Source organism: Somniosus microcephalus, chromosome 3 (assembly GCF_052327205.1).
Source record: "Somniosus microcephalus isolate GS21.2 chromosome 3, FLI_Smic_1.0, whole genome shotgun sequence".
NCBI lineage: Eukaryota > Metazoa > Chordata > Chondrichthyes > Squaliformes > Somniosidae > Somniosus > Somniosus microcephalus.
The window spans coordinates 191,182,955-191,209,862 of NC_140989.1; the positions used below are offsets into that span (position 1 = coordinate 191,182,955).

At 46.6% G+C, this 26,908-nt stretch overlaps 1 protein-coding gene across 1 annotated transcript in view; it reads right to left on the minus strand.

Annotated features, from left to right (window-relative positions):
* Nucleotides 1-4,452: 4,452 nt before the first annotated feature.
* LOC147121641 (cobalamin binding intrinsic factor-like) overlaps nucleotides 4,453-26,908 on the minus strand; it is a 38,892-nt gene continuing 16,436 nt past the window's right edge. Inside the window, exons 2-7 of the mRNA XM_085982058.1 lie at nucleotides 17,717-17,905; nucleotides 17,110-17,259; nucleotides 15,737-15,892; nucleotides 7,987-8,159; nucleotides 5,393-5,576; nucleotides 4,453-4,734 (exon numbers count right to left, since the gene is read on the minus strand). Coding sequence (XP_085838184.1) covers nucleotides 4,706-4,734; nucleotides 5,393-5,576; nucleotides 7,987-8,159; nucleotides 15,737-15,892; nucleotides 17,110-17,259; nucleotides 17,717-17,905 — 881 coding nt within the window. The 3' untranslated portion in view covers nucleotides 4,453-4,705. The remainder of the gene's footprint in view (nucleotides 4,735-5,392; nucleotides 5,577-7,986; nucleotides 8,160-15,736; nucleotides 15,893-17,109; nucleotides 17,260-17,716; nucleotides 17,906-26,908) is intronic.

Below are 26,908 nucleotides of genomic sequence, written 5' to 3' on the forward strand. Positions count from 1 at the left end.
GGAAGAGGAGCAAGATCCACCTCGCTCCCCGGAGGAACTGGAAGAGGAGCAAGATCCTCCTCACTCCCCGGAGGAACTGGAAGAGGAGCAAGACCCTCCTCACTCCCCGGAGGAACTGGAAGAGGAGCAAGACCCTCCTCGCTCCCCGGAGGAACTGGAAGAGGAGCAAGACCCTCCTCACTCCCCGGAGGAACTGGAAGAGGAGCAAGACCCTCCTCACTCCCCGGAGGAACTGGAAGAGGAGCAAGACCCTCCTCGCTCCCCGGAGGAACTGGAAGAGGAGGAAGACCCTCCTCGCTCCCCGGAGGAACTGGAAGAGGAGCAAGACCCACCTCGCTCCCCGGAGGAACTGGAAGAGGAGCAAGACCCACCTCGCTCCCCGGAGGAACTGGAAGAGGAGCAAGATCCTCCTCGCTCCCCGGAGGAACTGGAAGAGGAGCAAGACCCACCTCGCTCCCCGGAGGAACTGGAAGAGGAGCAAGACCCTCCTCACTCCCCGGAGGAACTGGAAGAGGAGCAAGGCCCTCCTCACTCCCCGGAGGAACTGGAAGAGGAGCAAGACCCTCCTCGCTCCCCGGAGGAACTGGAAGAGGAGGAAGACCCTCCTCGCTCCCCGGAGGAACTGGAAGAGGAGCAAGACCCACCTCGTTCCCCGGAGGAACTGGAAGAGGAGCAAGACCCACCTCTCTCCCCGGAGGAACTGGAAGAGGAGCAAGATCCTCCTCGCTCCCCGGAGGAACTGGAAGAGGAGCAAGACCCACCTCGCTCCCCGGAGGAACTGGAAGAGGAGGAAGACCCACCTCGCTCCCCGGAGGAACTGGAAGAGGAGCAAGATCCACCTCGCTCCCCGGAGGAACTGGAAGAGGAGGAAGACCCTCTTCGCTCCCCGGAGAAACTGGAAGAGGAGCAAGACCCTCCTCGCTCCCCGGAGGAACTGGAAGAGGAGGAAGATCCACCTCGCTCCCCGGAGGAACTGGAAGAGGAGCAAGAGCCACCTCGCAACCCAGAGGAACTGGAAGAGGAGGAAGACCCACCTCGCTCCCAGGAGGAACTGGAAGAGGAGCAAGACCCTCCTCGCTCCCCGGAGGAACTGGAAGAGGAGGAAGACCCACCTCGCTCCCCGGAGGAACTGGAAGAGGAGCAAGATCCACCTCACTCCCCGGAGGAACTGGAAGAGGAGGAAGACCCTCCTCACTCCCCGGAGGAACTGGAAGAGGAGCAAGACCCTCCTCGCTCCCCGGAGGAACTGGAAGAGGAGGAAGATCCACCTCGCTCCCCGGAGGAACTGGAAGAGGAGCAAGAGCCACCTCGCAACCCAGAGGAACTGGAAGAGGAGGAAGACCCACCTCGCTCCCCGGAGGAACTGGAAGAGGAGCAAGACCCTCCTCGCTCCCCGGAGGAACTGGAAGAGGAGGAAGACCCTCCTCGCTCCCCGGAGGAACTGGAAGAGGAGGAAGACCCTCCTCACTCCCCGGAGGAACTGGAAGAAGAGGAAGACCCTCCTCGCTCCCCGGAGGAACTGGAAGAGGAGCCAGACCCTCCTCGCTCCCCGGAGGAACTGGAAGAGGAGGAAGATCCTCCTCGCTCCCCGGAGGAACTGGAAGAGGAGGAAGACCCACCTCGCTCCCCGGAGGAACTGGAAGAGGAGCAAGATCCTCCTCGCTCCCCGGAGGAACTGGAAGAGGAGGAAGAGCCACCTCGCTCCCCGGAGGAACTGGAAGAGGAGCAAGAGCCACCTCGCAACCCGGAGGAACTGGAAGAGGAGCAAGATCCACCTCGCTCCCCGGAGGAACTGGAAGAGGAGCAAGATCCTCCTCACTCCCCGGAGGAACTGGAAGAGGAGGAAGATCCTCCTCGCTCCCCGGAGGAACTGGAAGAGGAGCAAGATCCTCCTCGCTCCCCGGAGCAACTGGAAGAGGAGCAAGATCCACCTCGCTCCCCGGAGGAACTGGAAGAGGAGCAAGATCCTCCTCGCTCCCCGGAGGAACTGGAAGAGGAGGAAGATCCTCCTCGCTCCCCGGAGGAACTGGAAGAGGAGGAAGATCCTCCTCGCTCCCCGGAGGAACTGGAAGAGGGGCAAGACCCACCTCGCTCCCCGGAGGAACTGGAAGAGGAGGAAGATCCACCTCGCAACCCCCCACTGGAGGAAGAGGGGGAGAGTGAGGAAGATGGCACTGCATCAGTCGCAACCACTGCCACAGGCACCAGCTCAGAGATTGACACCACACGTAACTTAGAGGCTAGGGTAGAACATGGATCCTTATAGTCGCACGGTGCAGGCACTAGTGGGCAACAGCCACACTGGGTGGAAGGGACACTACAGGTGCCACCTTGCCGGGTTGCGGGGGGAGGGCGGGAAGGTCACAAACTAGTTCTGCTATAGAGGAGTCAGATGAGGACCTCGCACAGCCAAGCTTAAGAAGGCTGATGGGTCAGACACACACCAAATGCTTGGAGCAATGGACAACCTGCCTGAAAGCCTGTGGGTCGTGGCTAGGGGGATGGAGGAGTCCACCTCCAGCTTGGCCCGGGGCTTGACACAGAGCCTGGAACCCATCCTCTCCAGCGTGGATAGGCTGGTCAATTCCACCACTGACCTGTAGAGCCCAACATCATACAGCCTCTGATGACTGAGGTCGCAGCTTCCACTGCAGTCATTGCAGCTTCCATGGAACAGCAAACAGCTTCCATTGCATGACTAGCATCTTCCATGGAATGGCAAAGTGCTGCAATGGAAGCTCAGACAGCTGCCATGGTGGCTCTGGGCTCGTTGACTGAAAGGGGCTTGCAGAGTGTCTCAGCTGCCCAGAGATCTGTCCTCCAGCAGATCACTGGACTGGCTGACCAGACGCCCAAGGTAATGGTGTGAGAATCATGGAGCAGGATCCCACTGGCCTCTCTTCAGATGCCAGCATTCCTGCTCCCTCCCCCACCACTCCACCATTGTCCTTGCAGTAGCCTGTTTGTCAGTCAGGCGGCCCAGACTGCTCAAGCCCATGCTGAGATGGTGCAGTCTGAGGCCGGGCCATCACGGCCCACAGCCTCTCGAGGGTGTCCCAGGAGGTCATCTGAACCGCCCTCTTCAGATTCTCAGCAGCCTCCACCTCGCCTGCTGCTGCCACTGGGGTTACACTTTGTAGAAGCCCCAGTGCAGGCAAGAGCTCTTATACCACAGCCCCTGAGGGTTTGCACCAGTGTCAATAGCTTCATATTTGTAAATGCTGCTGGTTGTCTCATGTTTTCATTGCTTGTTTTTGCTCTAGATAAAGAGTGATTATGGTAATTGTGTAGAGGTGGAATTGGTGATCTTTTTTATTGTGTCCTTCATGGGGAAGGGGTTGAAAAGATTGAGTGCAGATGATCGACTTCAGTCGAGGAAGGTCAGGCATGTGGCACCAGTGCTCGAAGTCTGATGGTGGAGGCGGTCTCCCAAAAGCATTCTTCAGTTAGATGGTGGCGCGCGTCGCTCCCAGGTGCAGGCCACCTACCTGGAGCCCTCTGGTGCTCCCCCTGGTCCTCCTCCTCTTCCTCCTCCTCCTCTTGTGGCTCCTGAGCTTGACCCTCCAGCACAATTGCTGGTGGTAACAATCGCCAGATTGTGGAGCTTCCAGCAAGTCACCACGAGTTTGGAGACCTTTTCGGCCGAGTACTGCAGGGCATCTCCTGACCGGCCAAGGCATCTAAAGCTCTGCCTGAGGACCCCAATGGTCTGTTCAATGGTATTTCTGGTGGCTGAGTGGCTCTCATTGTGTGAGTGCTCAGCTGGTGTCTGGGGTTTCTCAGGAAAGTGATGAGCTGTGGTATCAGAGGGTATCCCTTCTCACCTAGTAACCAGTCATACACATTGTGTTGGGGCTCAAAGATCGGTGGGACAGACGACTGTCTCATTATAAGCACATTGTGGCAGCTCCCTGGATAGCATGTTGCGCTGCTGGTGGTCGCAGACAAGCTGCACAATGGGAGAAATGGAATTTCTTCCTGTTCCTGAACACCTCTGAGTTTAAATGAGGGGCTCACAGGGCTACATGTGTGCAGTCATGTGAGAGAAAATCCGGGAAAAATGTTGATTGAGTGTTGGCGAAGTCTTGACAAAGTGTCCCAGAAAGTCTCCTGATGTGTATCAAAAGTCCTCTTCAAACGCAGTGTAATCAGTCAATCTGCAGCAGCAAGTGAACAGTAAGTGCTGAGCATGGCTTTAAGCAGCGCTCGCAATCCTCATCAACGACTTCTTTACTCCTGTTTAGTTGGTCGCTGTTAGGAGGGGTCATTAATTGCTGCGCTAGTCCGCAAAATGACATGCAGCCTCTTTATTGAGGCAATTTAATTGTCAATCAGCCCATTAATGATCCTCCGGGTGGCTGTTCCTAGCGCCCGCTTTAACTCCTTTACCAAAATGGCGTCTTGTGCTAAATGTGGGCTAAACTGGCATTGCAACTTAAGACCCCATTTTGGCCACCTCCGAGGCTCTTTAGCACCTAAAGTACCTGGGGAAAACTGTGCCCCCTGTATTGTTTGAAGGTGCATCAATAGTTACTGTAGATTGGAACAGAGGTCTATTAGTCTAGAAGTAGGAGATTCGGTAAGTCCAGCCTGTATATACAGAGATGTTTTATTCAAGGAAGGCATAGCATTTAATTGTATTATACGGGGTTATTATTCATTCTGGAAAGACGATGATATCGCTATCCTGGTCTCCATATCCATTTTAGCTTTCATTTTCCTGAGATAGATTATCTAAGAGAGAAAAAAAACTCACTTTCAATTCATAATTTACATTTTAATAAGTTTGGAGGTTTCCGACATGCTAGGCACCAAGCAATTAAAACTTAATTAACTGCATTCAGTTATTTTAAAATATAATTGCTATCTACCGTGTAAAAAAAAACAAACGACTTGCATTTCTATAGCGCCTTTCACGACCTCAGGACACCCCAAAGTGCTTTACAGCCAATGAAGTACTTTTTGAAGTGCAGTCACTGTTGTAATGTAGGAAACGCAGCAGCCAATTTTCGCACAGCAAGCTCCCACAAACAACAATGAGATGATGACGAGATTTTAGGTGTTGGTTGAGGGATAAATACTCCCCTGCTCTTCTTCATAATAGTGCCATGGGATCTTTACGTCCACCTGAGAGGGCAGACGGGCCTCTCTTTAACGTCTCATCCAAAAGACGGCACCTCCAAACAATGTAGCACTCCCTCAGCACTGCACTGAAGTATCAGCCTGGGTTTTGTGCTCAAGTCTCTGGAGTGGGACTGTGAAACCAAAACCTTCTGACTCAGAGGCGAGAGTGCTACCACTGAGCCACAGCTGACACCTAAGCCATTTCTTAGAATCATTCTAATGACTACTTTCAGTACTTGCTAAAGTTGTTGTTGTTTTACGTACTCACCCTGATCGGAAGTACAATCAAGGCTTCCGGCATCCAGATACGTACTTCCTTCCAAAGCTGGTATGACTTGGGAAATTCTCTGCACACTGTCGAATGTCCCTTTAGGAATTTCACTGATCAGTCTTTCCAAATTGTTTGAACATTGGAACCACAGAAATTTCAGTTCCTGGTTTACAATCAAAGCCTGGAGTATAAAACAAACAATCCTAAAAATAATAAAATGTTGGGAAATTGATAATACAATGGAACATTCAATTTAATTCAAAAGGCCATATTTGGTCGAAGACCAGAAGTGATTGAACTTGACAGGGGGGTGAAATTCGTTACACGTTCATCGACGGAACTGGATATCAGGCGAGGCGTATAACTGGCGGCAGTTATGATACCGCCCATTTTGTATCTCCGTTCAGGTCGAATTTCACCCATATATCATCTTACTGAGATTCAGTGTAGTGTACGGAAAAAAAGGCATAGGGGTCTGGTCAAAAAAAAAATCGTTTGCAGTCATTTCCACCTAGCAGAGACGGCTAAGAGGAGATTTAATAGAGATTCTAAAATTATACAAAGAGTTTTGATGGGCAAATAGCCAAAGACTCTTTCGTCTGGTTGAGGAATCAGTGAGGAAGCGTTATCAATTAAAATGATCATCGAGGAGCAGGATTGGGGGATATTTCTTCCTGCCGATTTTTTTTTGGAAGATTAGAGGAGGAGATTTTTGTCGAATACTTTAGATGCTAAAGAGGTGGTGAGGTGGCCAAGATGAGATCTTCAGCTGAAACGTCGGTTTAGCCCACGTTTAGCGAAAGATGCGATGTTGGTAAAGGAGTTGAAGCCAGCGCTAGGAGCGGCCGCCCGGAGGCTTGTTAAACTGCTGATTGCCTCTTAAAATGCCTGCTGGCGCTCATTAAAGAGGCTGCACGGTATTTTCGTGGCTAGCGCTTCAACTAATGCCCTCTCCAATCAGCAACCAGCTGATTGGGAGCAAACACGGCACAGAAGGAGGTCATCATGTCCGTGACGGCCGACAAGGAGCTGTCCAGCCTAATCCCACTTTCCAGCTCTTGGTCTGTAGCCCTGTAGGTTAGAGCATCCCAAGTGCACATCCAAGTACTTTTTAAATGTGGTTAGGGTTCCTGCCTCTACCACCCTTTCAGGCAGTGAGTTCCAGACCCCCACAACCCTCTGGGTGAAACAAGTTCTCCACAACTCAACTCTAATCCTTCCACCAATTACTTTAAATCTATGCTCCTGGTTATCGACCCGTCTGCTAAGGGAAATAGGTCCTTCCTATCCACTCTATCTAGGCCCCTCATAATTTTATACACCTCAATTGGGTCTCCCCTCAGCCTCCTCTGTTCCAAAGAAAACAACCCCAGCCTATCCAATCTTTCCTCATAGCTGAAATTCCCCAGCCCTGGCAATATCCTCGTAAATCTCCTCTGTACCCTCTCTAGTGCAATCACATCCTTCCTGTAATGTACTGACCAGAACTGTACTCTAGCTGTGACCTAACTAGTGTTTTATACAGTTGAAGCATAACCCCCCTGCTCTTATATCCTATGCCTCGGCTAATAAAGGCAAGTATTCCGTATGCCTTTTTAATCACCTTATCTACCTGGCCTGCTACCTTCAGGGATCTGTGGACATGTACTCCAAGATCCCTCTGTTCTTCCACACTTCTAAATGTCCTACCATTTAATGTGCATACCCTTTCCTTGTTAGCCCTCCCCAAATGCATTACCTCACACTTCACCGGATTGAATTAAAAAAATTCAATCAGGTTAGTCAGACACAACCTTCCCTTAACAAATCCATGCTGACTAATCCTGATTAATCCGTGTCTTTCTAAATGAAGATTTATCCTGTCCCTCAGAATTTTTTCCAATAAATTTTCCACCACCGAGGTTAGGCTGACTGGCCTGTAATTACTCGGTCTATCCTTTTCTCCCTTTTTAAGCAACGGGTCATTTTCAAGTGCTACTTAAGGAGATACTCACCACTTAAAGGGATACTCACCATTTCATGCTCATTGCTGCTGGAGGTTTGAAGAGGACTTTTGATACACATCGGGAGACTTTCTGGGACACTTTGTCAAGACTTCACCAACACTCGATCAACATTTATTCTGGAAAATCTCTGAGGACTTCACCTAAAGAGAGTGAGTGCTGTGCTACTGCACCTTATTGGAGACCTTATAGGAGTCACCAGGAGAAAGGGAGTGCTTGGTCATGGATACCTTGCGAGGGGTCCCCCTTGGCCTGCAGGAGGAATGGTAGGAGGAGAGGAGGCGAGGCAGAGCAACACCAGCTGCTGGAGGGGAGAGGGAGAGGAGTGGTGTCCTCCCCCCACCCCCCACAGGTATAGGACATGCCTCCTCCTCTGAATCGGGCAGGGTGTATAATGGGCGGCTGGTTCAATATCGCCCGTGTTACACCATTGCACGTAGTCACAAGTACCTCCCCGTGGATCCTAATTATTGTCTGATTTGTGCCATGTGTTTTCACGTCCCAAACAGTGGCTGGATTGCAACCCACAGTCAAACACGTTGAACAGTTAACTCTATTCTGTAATTTTTTGTTTCACTTCTTACTTGCCTGAACAGCGAGGCCTGTATTGTAGATAGTCCCAATGGTCCCATTCTTTTGCTCATTCCCAAGGATTTCCTGCAGCAGTCGCACAATGGATTTCTCGATTTTAAGTTTTGAGATCTCACTGAGTGGGGAGCGATGTAAACAACTTAGAGCAAGGACAGACATGGAGCCCGTGTCTACAACATACAGAATGAACCCCATTACTGCTGATGGACTGTTTTCCATTGAATCTTTTTTTTTGGCGATGCACTAAATTACAAAAGCCGTCGATCCTCTAGGAGTAATTTTAACTTTTGGTGCTGGCGATATTGAACTGGCCATCCATTAGACACATCTTCTGTTGACTTCAATGGACAGGAAAATCGGGCAGGGTGTGTAATGGGCGGCCCATTATATACCACCCCATAAAGTTAAAATTACCTCCTAGATCTTCATATAGATTAGCCGGAGCATTCAAGTATGAAGCATGTGCAGGTGGTTAGGGCTATTTATGTTGCTCTTGACATGGACTATTGGAACCAACGTTGCCTCTAAGCTGCAGGGCCGCGTAGCCCAGGACCGCCTTTTCCAACATTACATTTTGCACATGCGCAAAACTGTGAATGGGCCGCGCAGTCCCTTAAAGGAGCCGCACACTCAAAAAAAAAATAGGAGGAACATTGACCGGAACCTGCACTTAACTATCCCTCAATCATAAGGATGAAGTAACTTGGAAGTGTAGTAAACGATGAGGAAGATAATAATAGACTTCAAGAGGACAAACAGACTGGTGGAATGGGTGGACACATGACAGATGAAATTCAACGCAAGTGGGAGGTGATACATTTTGGTAGGAAGAATGAGGAGAGATCACACACACTAAATGGTACAATTTTAAAGGGCGTGCAAGAAAAGAGAGACCTGGAGGTGTTTGTGCACAAATCTTTGAAGGTGGCAGGACAGGTTAACAAAGGAGTTAATAAAGCCTCTGTGATCCTGGGCTTTATAAAAAGAGGCATAGAGTACAAAAGCCAGGAAGTTATGCTAAACCTTTATAAAACACTAGTTCGGCCCCAGCTGGAGTATTGAGTCCAATTCTGGGCACCGCACTTTAGGAAGGATGTGGAGGCTTTGGAGAGGGTGCAGAAGAGATTTACTAGAATGTTTCCAGGGATGAGGGATTACAGTTATGTGGATAGACTGGAGAAGCTGGGGTTGTTCTCCTTAGAGTAGAGAAGGCTAAGAGGAGATTTGATGGAGGTGTTTAAAATCATGAAGGGTTTAAATAGAGTAAATAAAGAGAAACTTTCCAATGGCTGAAGAGTCGATAACCAAAGGGCAAAGATTTAAGGTGATTGGCAAAAGAACCAGAGGCGACTTGAGGAAAAGATTTTTTACAAAATGAAGGGTTAGGATTTAGAAACATAGAAACATAGAGATAGGAACAGGAGTAGGCCATTCGGCCCTTCGAGCCTGCTCCGCCATTCAATGAGATCATGGCTGATCTTCGTCTGAGATCATAGCTGATCTTACCAGTTCAGTACCCCGTCCCCGCCTTTTCTCCGTAACCCTTAATCCCCTTAGCCTTCAGAAATATATCCAATTCTCTCTTGAAAATATTTATTGAATTAGCCTTCACAGCCCTCTGTGGCAGGGAATTCCACAGGCTCACCACTCTTTGAGTGAAGAAATTCTTCCTCATCTCTGTTTTAAATGATTTGCCCGCTATTTTTAGACTGTGGCCCCTGGTTCTGTGCTCCCCTGCCATTGGAAACATTCTCTCTGAATTCAGCCTGTCCAGGCCTGCCATAATTTTATATGTTTCGATGAGATCCCCTCTCAATCTTCTAAACTCCAGTGAGTACAAGCCCAAACTATTCAATCTCTCCTCGTAGGTCATTCCCGCCATTCCAGGTATCAGCCTGGTGAATCGCCGCTGCACTCTTTCCATGGCAAGAACATCCTTCCGCAGATGGGGCGACCAAAACTGTACACAATACTCCAGATGCGGTCTCACCAGCACCTTGTACAGCTGTAGTAAGGTATCCCTATTCCTATACTCGAACCCCCTTGATATGAAGGCCAACATACCATTTGCCTTCTTAATTGCCTGTTGCACCTGCATGCTCTCCTTCAGTGACTGGTGCACAAGAACACCCAGGTCCCTCTGCACTTCCCCATCTCCCAATCTATTGCCATTTAGATAATAATCCACCCTCCTGTTTTTACCCCCAAAGTGGATAACCTCGCATTTATCCACATTATAGTGCATCTGCCACGTATCCGCCCATTCCCCCAACCTATCCAAATCGCACTGTAGCCTCCTGACATCCTCATCAGAGCCCACCCCTCCTCCTAGTTTAGTGTCGTCAGCGAATTTGGAAATATTGCATCCAATTCCCTGATCCAGATCATTTATATATATTGTGAACAGCTGGGGTCCCAGGACAGATCCTTGCGGCACCCCGCTGGTCACTGCCTGCCACTCCGAAAATGAGCCGTTTATTCCAACTCTCTGTTTTCTATCTGCCAGCCAGTTCTCTATCCACGTTAATACTTTGCCCCCAATCCCATGAGCCTTAATTTTGCATGATAATCTTTTGTGTGGAACCTTATCGAAGGCTTTCTGGAAGTCAAGGTACACCACATCCACTGGCTCTCCCCCATCTATTTTACCAGTTACTTCCTCAAAAAATTCCAGCAGATTAGTCAAACACGATTTACCCTTTGTAAATCCATGTTGACTCTGTCCGATCCTTTCCCCATTTGTCAAGTGCTCCGCTATTTTATCCTTAATAATGGACTCTAGCATTTTGCCCACAACCGATGTAAGGCTTACTGGTCTATAATTCCCTGCTTTCTCTCTACCCCCCTTTTTAAATATTGGGGTAACATTAGCTACCCTCCAATCCACGGGTACTGTTCCCGAGTCAATGGAGTTCCGGAAGATGATCCTTAGAGCATCTGCTATCTCCAGGGCCACCTCCTTAAGTACCCTAGGATGTAGTTTATCAGGCCCCGGGGATTTGTCGGCCTTCAGTCCCCTCAACTTACCCAACACCATATCCCTAGAGATACTAATTTCTGTCAGCTCCTCCCTCTCATTAGTCCCTATGTTTGTCGATATTCCTGGGAGGTTATTTGTGTCCTCCTTTGTGAATACAGAACCAAAGTATGAGTTTAATTGGTCTGCCATTTCCTTATTCTCCATTATATATTCTCCCGAATCGGACTGCAAGGGACCGACTTGGGATTTTACCAGTCTTTTCCTCCTGATATACCGATAAAAGCTTTTGCAGTCTGTCTTTATGTTTGCTGCAAGTTTACTTTCGTATTCTATTTTCCCCTTCCTGATTAATCCCTTTGTCCTCTTTTGCTGTATCCTGTACTGCCCCCAATCTTCCGGTCTGGTGCTTTTTTTTGCCAGTTGATATGCCCTTTTTTTTGATTTTATGCTGTCCCTAATTTCCCTCGTTATCCACGGTTGAGTCACCTTTTTAGGTTTATTTTTATGCCAAACCGGTATAAACATGTTCTGGAATTCTTCCATTCTATCTTTGAATGCTTGCCATTGTCTATCCACTGTCAATCCCCCCAGAAACACCACCCAATCAATCTTACCCAATTCCCGTCTCATACCCTCGTAATTCCCTTTATTTAGGTTCTGGACCTTAGTCTCTGATTCAATTTCCTCACTCTCCATCTCGACTGAGAGCTCGATCATATTATGATCGCTCTGACCCAAGGGGCCTCGTACAAGAAGATTGCTGATAAGTCCCTTCTCATTGCACAATACCCAGTCTAAAATGGCCTGATCTCGAGTCGGCTCCTCGACATATTGGTCCAGATAACCGTCCCGAAAACATTCCAGGAATTCCTCCTCCTCAGAATTTTTACTAATTTGGGTAGTCCAATCAATATGTAAATTAAAGTCACCCATGATGACAGCTGTGCTCTTATCGCACGCTTCTCTAATTTCCCTTTTTATTTCTTCCCTCACCTCCATATTACTATTTGGAGGCCTATATATCACACCCACTAACGTTTTCCTCCCCTTGCTATTTCTCATTTCTACCCATACAGATTCCGTTTCATCCGAGTTAATATCCTTCCTTTCCATTGCATTAATCCCCTCCTTTACCAGCAATGCTACCCCACCTCCCCTACCTTTTTGCCGATCCTTCCTAAATATTGTATATCCCTGGATGTTAAGTTCCCAGCCTTGCCCACCCTGCAGCCACGTTTCTGTAATCCCAATCAAATCATACTTGTTTACCTCTATTTCCACAACTAATTCATCCACCTTGTTCCTAATGCTTCTAGCATTAAGATACAAAGCCTTCAGGCTTGCTTTGGAATGCATTGCCTGATAGGGTGGAGGATACAGGTCCAATAGTAGCCTTCAAAAGGGAATTGGATAAATACTTGAGGGGGAAAATATTGCAGTGATATGGGGAAAGAGCAGGGGAGTGGGACTAACTGGATTGCTCTTCGAAAGAGCCGGTGCAGACTCGATGGCCGAATAGCCTTTTTCTGTGCTGTACTATTCTATGATTCTATCCAATGCCTGTACAGCCTCAAACTGACAGTTTTATTACTTGAACCTGCCTACTTTTAAAAAAGAAAGATCATTCATGTGATAAATCTCTGGTCTGGTGTGTTTGTGGATGTAAAACTGCAACAACTTTGTGCTTATTGCAAAAAGGATCTTCACATGTGTAAAGCAAAAAGAAGCGATGCAGCTGGACACCACACTGGAAACTCTTCCTACTTAGGGCAGTGTCGGGGGAGTGGCATTTAAAATATTTGCAGATGGTGATCTTAAAATTTGAGCTAAACCATTTAGGAGGGAAATCAGGAAGCACCTTTTCACACAAAGGGTAGTGGAAATCTGGAACTCTCTTCCCCCAAAAGGCTGTGGATGCTGGGACAACTCGAGCTTTCAAGACTGAGATCGATGGATTTTTGTTGGTAAGGGTATCAAGGGATATGGAGCTAAGGCAGGTAATCAGAGGTGAGGTACCAATCAATCATGATCTGATTGAATGGTGGACTAGGTTGAAGGGGCTGAATGGCCTCCTCCTGTCCCTATGTAAAATGGCCAATGTTGCATTAGCTGCCCAACATAAACCACGCCCAATTTTTCTTTCCATTGACGTCAGTTGAAGGGAGAATTGGGTGCCGTGTATAATGGGCAGGCAAGTACATATTGCCCGTTTGACACCATTGCCCAGAGTTAAAATGACCCCCTCGGTGTTGCAGGGTGAACACTGTATACTGATTCAGGAAGAAAGCAGGTGGGACTTGGGATCAGATGCACACATCCTGGAACCCACAGTCACTACATCTCAGCAAAAGATACCCGGCTGGGAGCTCAGGACCACATAGCTTAAAGAATGGAATGAGTCACAGGAAAGTGAACAGTGCAGCGTCCAGCTAACAGAGAAGAGTTCTCAAGTAAGGAGAGAAACCAGTAACGGGCATCTCTGTAGGAATGGAATGAATGCAGATGAGAATAGCTAGGGCTGGAGTAAATTCTGCAAGAACTGGAATTCGGAAGATGCTGAGCAGAGGGTGTTAACGCTAAGGCCTAATAGAAAAATAAGCCAACAAAAGAAGACGTCTCCTTTAGTGGATGTAATTTACTGAAAGGGGTCCACTGGGAATGCTTAGAAGGCTCATCTTGTTTTCCAATCCCTCCATGTCCTCGCCCCTCCCTATCTCTGTAATCTCCTCCAGCCCTACAACCCACCCCCCCTCCCCAGAGATATCTGCACTCCTCCAATTCTAGCCTTTTGAGCATCCCAGATTTTAATCGCTCCATCATTGTGCCTTCAGCTGCCGGGGCCCTAAGCTCTGGAATTCCCTCCCTAAACCTACCTCCACCTCTCTACCTCTCTCCCCTCCTTTAAATCGCTCTGTCTTTCAGATGAGATGTTAAACCGAGGCCTCGTCTGCCCTCTCAGATGGATGAAAAAGATCCCATGGCACTATTTGGAAGAAGAGCAGGGGAGTTCTCCCCGGTGTCCTGGCCAATATTTATCCCTCAATCAACATCACTAAAGCAGATTATCTGGTCATTATCAACATCATTTTGTGGGAGCTTGCTGTGTGCACATTGGCTGCCAAGCTTCCCACATTACAACAGTGACTGCACCTCAAACAAAAAAGTAGTTCATTGGCTGTAAAGCACTTTGGGATGTCCTGATGGCCTGAAAGGCACTATAGAAATGCAAGTCTTTCTTTCTTTCTTCAAACCTACCTCTTCGACCCAGCTTTTGGTCACCAGTCCTAATATCTCCTTATGTGGCTCGGTCTCAAATGTTGTTGGATTACGCTCCTGTGAAGCGCCTCCAGATGTTTTACTATGTTAAAAGAACTATAGAAATGCAAGTTGTTGTTTTTGTAAAACGAGTTTACACTTGTGAATTAGTAAATGATGGTGGTGGCGTGGATAGGTCACGTATCCAGAAGTATAACTAGAGAGAAAGTGATGGGGCAGCATTTAAACATTGGGTGATGGTGCAAGAACAGGTGATAGTGAATTATCTGCCCATTATATACCTCGCTAATCTTCCCTCTAAGCTATGGCCGCGCAGCGCTCTAGGGGTCTGGCTGCGCAGCCCTCTAGGGGTCCGGCCGCACAGCGCTCTGGGGGTCCAGCCGCACAGCGCTCTAGGGGCCCTGCGCAGCCGATGAGCTGGCTTTTAAATTGAATTAAATGTGCATGCGCAGAATTTTGAATGGGCCACGCAGCCCCCCCAAAAAATTACAGGGAACATTGCACTCCACCCGATTGTGCATTCAATTGAAGTCAACAGAAGGGAAAATCAGGCGAGATGTCAAATAGGCAGGTAATTCAATATCACCCATCGTACATCATCACCCAACACTAACATTGCCGCCCCACCATGGTGCCACCATGGAAAAACCTGAGTCGGGCAGGCAGAAATAGTGATGTTGAGGCCCACAGATTGGGAGGCTCTTGAATAAAAATAGGGGGGTGAAAATGGGCATATGCTGGACACAAAACAGATGCTATCGCATTGGTTGTCCATTACATGCCCCGCCCAATATTCAGTTCCCTTCCATAGAAATTAAGATCGGGCGTGTTGTATAACTGGCAGCAAATGGGATTCCACCTGTTTTGTGTGCCCGTCCAAGTCCAATTTCACTCCTTAGATGTTTCCAATCCAAGAGGAGTAAAACAAAAGGGCATGTCTCACTAGAACCCCTGTCAGGGTAACTGGAACCCTGAAATAACCATCAAGAATAGTGTGCAGTTCATATCCCATTTCCAGATAACGATGACAAAAAAAGGAACATTTTTTGACTTGTGGGATGCCAGTCGCTGTTCTGAAGTCACACAGAGCTTTTCATTTTGAAGCAAAAATGAGAGGGAAGAAGAGGAACTTCAGAAGTGCTGATAAGGAGAGAAAAACAGAAAATCTGGAGCTTGTTAGTAAGGCTGATCGTTGGGAAACACTCTTTGTGGACAAGGGAAAAGGTCGGGGATCTGACCAAGGCTCTTTTCAACTGAAGCATCATTTTCTCCCTTTTGTATTCCAGGAACGGCATTTGGGGTGAAGCTAACAGGAGCTAAAGAATGGAAGATGCCACAGGAGACAAAGGAATCAAATAAAGTTAAGCAGAGATTACAGGTCACTGGTATTGGAAATGGACAACAAGCCCATTGACATCTGAGAAAAGGCCATGGTTAAGTTTTAAAGTGCCCATCAGACAGTACATGACAGCTACAGTGAATCTCACTCACCAATAGAGAAAGTATTTCCAAATGGAGCTTTATGTTTCATAATTCTATCAATGAGCTCCTCCACAAAATATGTAGAGACAGGTTGCTTTTCTATGCAGAGTGCTAGGACTGCTAAAGTGAGTTGGTAGTAGTCTGTAAGAGGCCATCTATTCGTCTCTGTAACATTGAAGCAAGATGTTTAATTGCAGCACAAGAGCCAAGCCAAGGTGACCATCAAACAGATTGGGCTTTCAACAATATTAAAAGTATATGTGAAGGGACAAAAGTGAACAATACAAATAATGTAATTGTGAAAAGCACCATGAAATGCTTAAACTACAACAGGTATAAACTGAACAAATAAAGTCACAAAACAAAACTCAAGAATGCAAAGAGACAAAACGTGAGAAGTAAAGATGTAGATAGATATAGAAAATGGAGATGGAGATAGACAGATGCTAGACAGATAGAGTGTGAGAGAGGGAGAAAAACAAAGGTAGAGTGAGAAAAAGAGAAATGCTAGGGCTAAAGAAATGGAAGCGAGGAGGAAGGAAGGAAGGAAAGAATGAAGAAAGAAAGGTAAGGAAGGAAAAAGGGAGAAGAGAGAAATAAATAAAGGTAGTGTGGCGGAGCCACCAAAGGACTCAGATCATTTGTACATAATTCCTTTAACAGCATGTTAGCCACAACCGGTGTCTGTATCTTTATCTGTATTGTTTAACTGAGCAGCACGCGTTTCCTTTAACAGCGCGGTCAAAAAGTGATGACGTCATGCCGTTCATCATGTGATCCCCGACTGGCGGGAAGAACGTCATGACATCATGACGTCAGCGGGGGAGCGGCCCTAGCAGTCCTCGAGCAGACCTGTATTGGACATTGTCCAGCAGTTTCTTGTTAAAACCTGTTTGTTTCATTAAAGTTCGTTTGATTGATTGCCTGAGCAGAACTCAGTCTTTCCGTTAGGAACCCCCGTTCCTACAATAGAAAGAATGACAGAACAACAGGAAGAAAGAAAGGAAGAAAGAGAGAAGGAAAGAAAAAAAGGAAAGAAAAGGAAGGAAGAAAGAACAAAAAAAGATAGAAAGAACAAAAGAATGAGAGGAAATCTAATTTAGAACATCTCTTTTGTCTGATAATGGATGAACTTGGAGGTGATGAGTGTGCACTGAGTACATATAATTACAGGCACAGTGTTTGAAAACGTCAACTGATCGAGCTTTCTTTGTGGAGGCTCAAGGACATTATTTGATTATGAAAATCTTCTGTATGGTTATAGAAATTTCTGAATAACCCTGTGGCTGGAGCAGAAGCTGGATCTCCTCTCAGGCAAGGTCTCCTTCCATCAGCCAGAGGATGCAACTTAACTCTCTTATACTATTGCTTCCGTTACATGCCTAGGTTTTGGATCTCCTGCTTTAGCTTATGACCGAGAAGATCCACCAGATCAATGTGGCTGCGCCCATCGGAGATACTGGCCGGGTCCAGGCAGGCGGACCTGAAAGCTAACGTGTAGAGAGCAGTAGGGCCAATGGGAAAATCTTCACCTACAGGGAAAGAAGGAGAAACATAGTCAAGAATATCATTCACAGCTATTACAGCAAGCTTAGCTACAACTTGAATGGCTTATTTAGTTTATGTTTTCATTATGTGGGTCATTGTAAAGACTTTCACAGACTCTGTTCTGTTATTCTTCCATTCATCCGTCCATTTACCATCAATCAATGAATGAATAACCATGTGCTAGTCATTATCATGTAAGTAGTGTTATCAGATCCGATGAGAGCCATTGGGGCTGAATTTACACTTGGGTGGGACACAAAGCAGGCAGTATTGTATCAGTCACCTGTGAAAAGCCCCATCCGATATTCAATTCCATTGACTTTGATAGGACTGAATATCGGGCAAGTCGTATGACTGTCGGCCAAAGCGATTCCACCTGCTTTGTGTGCCCACCCATGGCCAGTGTCTTTGAGTGGATTTCTTTAAATGCTGAATGTTTACCTTCCTTCACTTTTCTGATGACGGTTTCAGCGAGGCGCTGCCGAAATCGCCGCTCCCCTTTCAGGTTGTGTCGGCTGGTCAGACGCAAAGCGAGGAAGGCAGCAGGATCGGGGTCGGTGGAGTCCTCCGCACTCTGCAGCAACATGCTGAGGAGTGAATTGACCAGAGGCCTTTCAGACTCGGAAAAATCTGCCAAAACACAGTAAGGCACGTTTAAAGGGAACTTTCCGTAGCTGTGAACAATCACCACGAGAATTTGTACCAGTGGCTAAAGGCCACTAGGCAAATTATTCAAACTGCTGTGATGGATCAGCCGTGCCTGGTCACCTTCTCACCATATCATACAACGGACGCTTTTCCCAGAAATGTTTCCAATTGCCCATGGAAGCCATTTATGATGCCCACTGTGCTGACATTCTCTAACCACCCGGGATATTCTAGGAACAGAGGAGCAGGAGCAGGCCATTCACCCTCGGGCCTTCAATCAGATCATGGCTGATCTCTACCTCAATTCCATTTACCCGCCTTAGCTCCATATTGCTGAATAACCTTACCCAACAAAAATCTAACGATTTCAGTCTTGAAAGCTGCAATTAGCCCGGCATCCATGGCCTTTTGTGGGGAAAGAGTTTCAGATTTTAACTCTATTGCAATTTGAGTAAAATGGATTTCCTCCTTCCTCCCAAACCTTCTGATTGCAACTTGTGTCCTCTGGTAGTTAAACTGTTCATTGTGGTGAATAATGTTCGACCTGGTTTGTCCGTTCACTCAACAATGCCGAACACTTAAATGGAGTCGATTCTGATTCTGTGTTACTGTGTTAGCCATGGCTCAGCACTCTTGCCCCTGTGTCAGAAGGTTGTGGTTCAAGCCCCACTCCAGGCCTGAGCACCACATCTAGGCTGACACTCCAGTGCAGTGCTGAGAGAGTGCTGGACTATCAGAGGAGCTGTCTTTCAGATGAGATGTTAAACGAAGGCCCCGTCTTCCCTCTCAGGTGAATGTAAAAGATTCCATGGCATTATTCGAAGAAGAGCAGGGGAGTTCTCCCCGGTATCCTGGCAATACTTTTCCTTCAACCAACATCACTAAAACAGATTATCTGGTCATTGTCACATTGCTGTTTGTGGGACCTTGCTGTGCACAAATTGGCTGTCGTCTTTCCTACATTCTAGTCCAAAAGTACTTACTTAGCTGTAAAGTGCTTTGGGATGTCCTGTGGTAATGAAAGGCTTGATACAAATAAAAGTTCTTTCTTTATCTTCCAAAGAAAGAAACCCACTTCCTTAACGTGAACTTATGACACCGATAACCATGTTCCTTCTTCACCTTTCTGGCTTCTCCATGCTTACTATGATTAAGTGACCAAGGCAGGGGGCGGGGAGTTAAGTCGACTGAAGTCAACAGAACTGAATGTCGGACGGGACATGTAACGGGCAATAGGTGCGATAGCCATCGTTTTGTAGCCCCGCTCAAGCCGAATTTCACCCCCTCAGCTTCAAACTGCTTTCGGGCTAATATTACTTTTTTAAAAATATGTATATTTCTATTCTATTTCACTGCGAAACCAGTCAGGGCTTTCTTTGGTCTTTTTCTAAGCACAATGCTGCTTATATCTCTACAATAACCTTAGTTTAACTTTACTGATCACAGTCCCGGCAGACTTGTAGTTCATAAATAGGTAGCGAGAGATAACACAACTGGCAATGACAGGACAAAAGCCATCCAGTCAGCGAAAGGCTTAAAATGGTTTTGTACAAGCTATGACAGAAAAGTGAAATATACCAAAGAACCATAGGACCAGGAGGAGGCAATTCAACCCTTTGAAACTATTCTGCCATTCAATGAGATCATGGCTGATCTGTATCTTAACTCCATCTATCCACCTTCTTTCCATAACCCTTAATACCCTTGACCAATGAAAAGTTTTGAAATTTTCAATTGACCTAGACTTTTGGGGGAGAGAGTTCCAGATTTCCACTACCTTTTGTGTGAAGAAGCGATTCCTGACATCACCCCGAATGGCCGAGCACTAATGTTACGCTTGTATCCCCTTTCAATTGGGAAAATAAATGGTATGTTAGCCATTATTACAAAGGAATTGGAGTACAAGAGTAAAGATGTCTCACTGCAATTCTATAGGGCCCTGGTGAGAACGCACCTAGCGTACTGTAAACAGTTTTGGTCTCCTTATCTAAGGAAGGATATACTTACCTCAGAGGGAGTGTTTTTTAAATTTGTTTATGGGATGTGGGCGTCGCTGGCAAGACCAGAATTTATTACCCATCCCTAATTGCCCTTGAGAAGGTAGTGGTGAGCCACCTTCTTGAACCGCTGCAGTCTGTGTGGTGAAGGTACTCCCACAGTGCTGTTAGGGAGGGAGTTACAGGATTTTGACCCAGCGACGATGAAGGATCGGCGATATACTTCCAAGTCAGGATGGTGTGTGACTTGGAGGGGAACTTGGAGGTGGTGGTGTTCCCATGCGTCTGCTGCCCTTGTCCTTCTAGATGGAAGAGGTCACGGGTTTGGGAGGTGCTGCCGAAGAAGCCTTGGCGAGTTGCTGCAGAGCATCTTGTAGATGGTACACAATGCAACCACGGTACGCCAGTGCTGCAGGGAGTGAATGTTTAAGGTGGTGGATGGGGTGCCAATCAAGCGGGCTGCTTTGTCCTGGATGGTGTCGAGCTTCTTGAGTATTGTTGCAGCTGCATTCATCCAGGCAAGTGGAGAACCATGATCCTATTGAATGGCGGAGCAGGCCCGAGGGGCCATATGGCCTGCACCTGCTCCTACTTCTTATGTTGAGAGTATTCCATCACACTCCTTACTTGTGCCTTGTAGATGGTGGAAAGGCTTTGGGGAATCAGGAGGTGAGACACTCGCCACAGAATACCCAGCCTCTGCCCTGCTTTTATTGCCACAGTATTTATGTGGCTGGTCCAGTTAAGTTTCTGGTTAATGGTGACCCCCAGGGTGTTGACAGTGGGGGATTCGGTGATGGTAATGCCATTGAATGTCAAGCGGAGGTGGTTAGACTCTTGCTTGTTGGAGATAGTCATTGCCTGGCACTTCTGTGGCACAAATGTTACCTGCCACTTATCAGCCCAAGCCTGAATGTCGTCCAGGTCTTGCTGCATGCGGGCATGGACTGCTTCATTATCTGTGGAGTTGTGAATGACGCTGAACACTGTGTAGTCATCAGCGAACATCCCCATTTCTGACCTTATGTTGGAGGGAAGGTCATTGATGAAGCAGCTGAAGATGGTTGGGCCTAGGACACTGCCCTGAGGAACTCCTGCAGCGATGTCCTGGGGCTGTGATGATTGACCTTCAACCACCACAACCATCTTCCTTTGTGCTAGGTATGACTCCAGCCAGTGGAGCATTTTCCCCATGATTCCCATTGACTTCAGTTTTACTAGGGCTCCTTCATGCCACACTCGGTCAAATGCTACCTTGATGTCAAGGGCAGTCACTCTCACCTCACCTCTGGAATTCAGCTCCTTTGTCCATGTTTGGACCAAGGCTGTAATGGGGTCAGGAACCGAGTGGTCTTGGTGGAACCCAAACTGGGCATCAGTGAGCAGGTTATTGGTGAGTGAGTGCCGCTTGATAGCACTGTCGATGACACCTTCCATCACTTTCCTGATGATTGAGAGTAGACTGATGGGGCGGTAATTGGCCGGGTTGGATTTGTCCTGGTTTTTGTGGACAGGACATACCTGGACATTTTCCACATTGTCGGATAGATGCCAGTGTTGTAGCTGTACTGGAACAGCTTGGCTAGAGGCACGGCTAGTTCTGGAGCACAAGACTTCAGCACGATAGCCGGGATGTTGTCGGGGCCCATAGCTTTTGCTGTATCCAGTGCGCTGAGTCGTTTCTTGATACCACGTGGAGTGAATCGAATTGGCTGAAGACTGGCTTCTGTGATGGTGGGAACCTCAGGAGGAGGCCGATATGGATCACCCACTTGGCACTTCTGGCTGAAGTTGGTTGCAAATGCTTCAGCCTTGTCTTTTGCACTCACGTGCTGGGCTCCACCATCATTGAGGATGGCGATATTCTTGGAGCCTCCTCCTCCCCCCGTTAGTTGTTTAATGGTCCACCACCATTCACAACTGGATGTGGCAGGACTGCAGAGCTTTGATTTGATCCGTTTATTGTGGGATCGCTTAGCCGCTTTTTAGCATGCATGTAGTCCTGTGTTGCAGCTTCCCCAGGTTGGCACCTCATTTTTAGGTACGCCTGGTGCTGCTCCTGGCATGTTCTTCTACACTCTCATTGAACCAGGGTTGTCCCCCTGGCTTGATGGTAATGGTAGAGTGAGGGATATGCCTGGCCATGAGGTTACAGATTGTGGTGGAATGCAATTCTGCTGCTGCTGATGGCCCACAGTGCCTCATGGATGCCCATATTGTTCATATTGTTCTGGGCTCCCCCACCAGAGGAAATAGTTTCTCTCTCTCTACCCTATCAAATCATTTAATCATCTTAAACACCTGAATTAGATCACCCCTTAATCTTCTATGTTCAAGGCAATGCAAGCCTAGTCTATGCAACCTGTCCTCATAATTTAACCCATTTAGCCCTGGTATCATTCTGGTGAATCCCCACCAAGGCCAATCAAACAGATCCTTCTCTCCCCGATGTTAACTGAAGTATGATTTTACTCAGCTGAAGTACAGTTTGTGCCTCTGCTACAATGAAGGGGAGAATAAACCATGGTGTTAAGTGTTCCTGTACAGCAACCCCGACTAGGAATTTCTATCTTCAAAAAAAGGAGAAACACGATCGCGCATACACTTAGCATTTATTACATGCTGCTATTGATAATTTACAATAGTTTATTTAGCTTATATTATCCCTTGCATAGGTCACTTGGGGGCTTTCAGAACCTTGGTTCTGTTGTCCTTCCATATATCCATACGTCACAGTCAGATAAACTTGCAGATCGGACTGCCTGTCGAGTCAATTACTGGGGGTCATTGTAACCTAAGTCGCTGGGCAGGATCCCACAGGATCGATCGGGTGGAACGTCAGTTTTACACCCAGCCCAATATTACTTTCCACTGACTTCATTGGAGAGTAAAATCAGACAACGTGTGAAACCAGCGTTGCACCCGATTCCGTCAATTTCCCGATGTCAGGTTAGGTTGAAATTGCCCCAGTGTGGTTCATACGAACATAGGAACAGGAGGAGGCCATTCAGCCCCTCGAACCTGTTCCTCCATTCAATGAGATCATGGCTGATCTGCGGCTCAACTCCATATACCCGCCTTTGCCTCATATCCCTTAATATCTTTGGTTAACAGAAATCGATCAATCTCTGATTTAAAATTAATAATTGATCTAGCATCAATTGCCAATTGTGGAAAAGAGTTCCAAACTTCTACCACCCTTTGTGTGGAGAAGTGTTTCCTAATTTCACTCCTGAAAGGTCTGGCTCTAATTTTTCAAATCATTCCTTCATTAAAGGCCTGCATGAAACGTGAGTTAGGGATGGGATTCTAATTTTTAGAGCTATGTAAAATGTAAATTTTCGTGAAACACAGGAGTTTATTTGTTTGGATCACGGCATTGTTCTGTGTGGAAAGTAACAGGTTGAAGAATGGAGGCATAACTTTAAACAGATATGGTAGAGTAATTGTTGACTAAATTTGTGAGTCAGCAGGAGAGGCTGTGGATTTATTGCTTGATAGAATAACCGAGTAGACGAAAAAATACATGAGGAAAGAGTACCCCTGCTCTGTGAAACCAGCGTTCTCAATGAACCTAATGGCCCTTTCTGGGTTCGGCTTTACCCTGGTTGTAATTATGTGAACTGAGGTTAGGAAGAAACCTAAAGACAAGGACTGGAGCGGAGCAGTTATAATGTTGTAAATACCTAAAGCCAAGGACTGGAGCGGAGTAGTTATAACAGTGTAAATACCTAAAGACAAGATGACACGAAAATTGGTGGGGTGGTAAATAGCGAGGAGGGTAGCCTCAGTCTGCAGGACGATATAGATGGGTTGGTCAGGTGGGCGGAACAGTGGCAAATGGAATTTAAGCCTGAAAAGTGTGAGGTGATGCATTTTGGAGGGACTAACAAGGCAAGGGAATACACAATGAATGGTAAGACACTAGGAAAGACAGTGGATCAGAGGGATCTTGGTGTGCATGTACATAGATCCCTGAAGGCAGCAGAACAGGTGGATAAGGTGGTTAAAAAGGCATATGGGATACTTGCCTTCATTAGCCGAGGCATAGAATATAAGAGCAGGGAGGTTATGATGGAGCTGTACAAAACGCTGGTTAGGCCACAGCTGGAGTACTGTGTGCAGTTCTGGTCGCCACACTATAGGAAGGATGTGATTGCTTTTTAGAGGGTGCAGAGGAGATTCACCAGGATGTTACCTGGGCTGGAGCGCTTCAGCTATGAAGAAAGACTGGACAGGCTGGGGTTGTTTTCCTTGGAGCAGAGAAGGCTGAGGGGGGACCTGATTGAGGTGTACAAAATTATGAGGGGCATAGATAGGGTAGATAGAAAGGAACTTTTTCCCCTAATAGAGGGGGCAATAACAAGGGGGCATAGTTTCAAGGTAAGGGGCAGGAGGTTTAGAGGGGATTTGAGGAAGAACTTTTTCACCCAGAGGGTGGTTGGAATCTGGAACACACTGCCTGAAAGGGTGGTAGAGGCAGGAACCCTCACAACATTCAAGAACCATTTGGATGAGCACTTGAAATGCCATAGCATACAAGGCTACGGACCAAGTGCTGGAAAATGGGATTAGAATAGACAGGGCTTGATGGTCGGTGCGGACACGATGGGCCGAAGGGCCTCTTTCTGTGCTGTATCTCTATGACTGGAGTGGAGTGGTTATAATGTTGTAAATACCTAAAGACAAGGACTGGAGCGGAGTAGTTATAACGTTGTAAATACCTAAAGGCAAGCACTGGAGCGGAGTAGTTATAACGTGTAAATACCTAAAGACAAGGCCTGGAGCGGAGTAGTTATAACGTTGTAAATACCTAAAGCCAAGGACTGGAGCGGAGTGGTTATAACGTTGCAAATACCTAAAGACAAGGAGTGGAGCGGAGTGGTTATAACGTTGTAAATACCTAAAGACAAGGACTGGAGCGGAGTGGTTATAACGTTGTAAATACCTAAAGACAAGGACTGGAGCGGAGTGGTTATAACGTTGTAAATACCTAAAGACAAGGACTGGAGCGGAGTGGTTATAACGTTGTAAATACCTAAAGACAAGGACTGGAGCGGAGTGGTTATAACGTTGTAAATACCTAAAGACAAGGACTGGAGCGGAGTAGTTATAACGTTGTAAATACCTAAAGACAAGGACTGGAGCGGAGTGGTTATAACGTTGTAAATACCTAAAGACAAGGACTGGAGCGGAGTGGTTATAACATTGTAAATACCTAAAGACAAGGACTGGAGCGGAGTAGTTATAACATTGTAAATACCTAAAGACAAGGACTGGAGCGGAGTAGTTATAACGTTGTAAATACCTAAAGACAAGGACTGGAGCGGAGTAGTTATAACGTTGTAAATACCTAAAGACAAGGACTGGAGCGGAGTGGTTATAACGTTGTAAATACCTAAAGACAAGGACTGGAGCGGAGTGGTTATAACGTGTAAATACCTAAAGACAAGGACTGGAGCGGAGTGGTTATAACATTGTAAATACCTAAAGACAAGGACTGGAGCGGAGTAGTTATAACATTGTAAATACCTAAAGACAAGGACTGGAGCGGAGTAGTTATAACATTGTAAATACCTAAAGACAAGGACTGGAGCGGAGTGGTTATAACATTGTAAATACCTAAAGACAAGGACTGGAGCGGAGTGGTTATAACATTGTAAATACCTAAAGACAAGGACTGGAGCGGAGTGGTTATAACATTGTAAATACCTAAAGACAAGGACTGGAGCAGAGTAGTTATAACATTGTAAATACCTAAAGACAAGGACTGGAGCGGAGTAGTTATAACATTGTAAATACCTAAAGACAAGGACTGGAGCGGAGTAGTGATAACATTGTAAATACCTAAAGACAAGGACTGGAGCGGAGTAGTTATAACATTGTAAATACCTAAAGACAAGGACTGGAGCGGAGTAGTGATAACATTGTAAATACCTAAAGACAAGGACTGGAGCGGAGTAGTTATAACGTTGTAAATACCTAAAGACAAGGCCTGGAGCGGAGTAGTTTTAACGTAAATACCTAAAGACAAGGAGTGGAGCGGAGTAGTTTTAACGTTGTAAATACCTAAAGACAAGGACTGGAGCGGAGTAGTTTTAACGTTGTAAATACCTAAAGACAAGGAGTGGAGCGGAGTAGTTTTAACGTTGTAAATACCTAAAGACAAGGACTGGAGCGGAGTAGTTTTAACGTTGTAAATACCTAAAGACAAGGACTGGAGCGGAGTAGTTTTAACGTTGTAAATACCTAAAGACAAGGCCTGGAGCGGAGTAGTTTTAACGTTGTAAATACCTAAAGACAAGGAGTGGAGCGGAGTGGTTATAACTTTGTAAATACCTAAAGACAAGGACTGGAGCGGAGTAGTTATAACTTTGTAAATACCTAAAGACAAGGACTGGAGCGGAGTAGTTTTAATATTGTAAATACATAAAGACAAGGACTGGAGCGGAGTAGTTATAACATTGTAAATACCTAAAGACAAGGACTGGAGCGGAGTAGTTATAACATTGTAAATACCTAAAGACAAGGACTGGAGCGGAGTAGTTATAACGTTGTAAATACCTGAAGACAAGGACTGGAGCGGAGTAGTTTTAACGTTGTAAATACCTAAAGACAAGGACTGGAGCGGAGTGGTTATAACGTTGTAAATACCTAAAGACAAGGACTGGAGCGGAGTGGTTATAACGTTGTAAATACCTAAAGACAAGGCCTGGAGCGGAGTAGTTATAACGTTGTAAATACCTAAAGACAAGGACTGGAGCGGAGTGGTTATAACGTTGTAAATACCTAAAGACAAGGCCTGGAGCGGAGTAGTTATAACGTTGTAAATACCTAAAGACAAGGACTGGAGCGGAGTGGTTATAACGTTGTAAATACCTAAAGACAAGGACTGGAGCGGAGTGGTTATAACGTTGTAAATACCTGAAGACAAGGACTGGAGCGGAGTAGTTATAACATTGTAAATACCTAAAGAAAAGGACTGGAG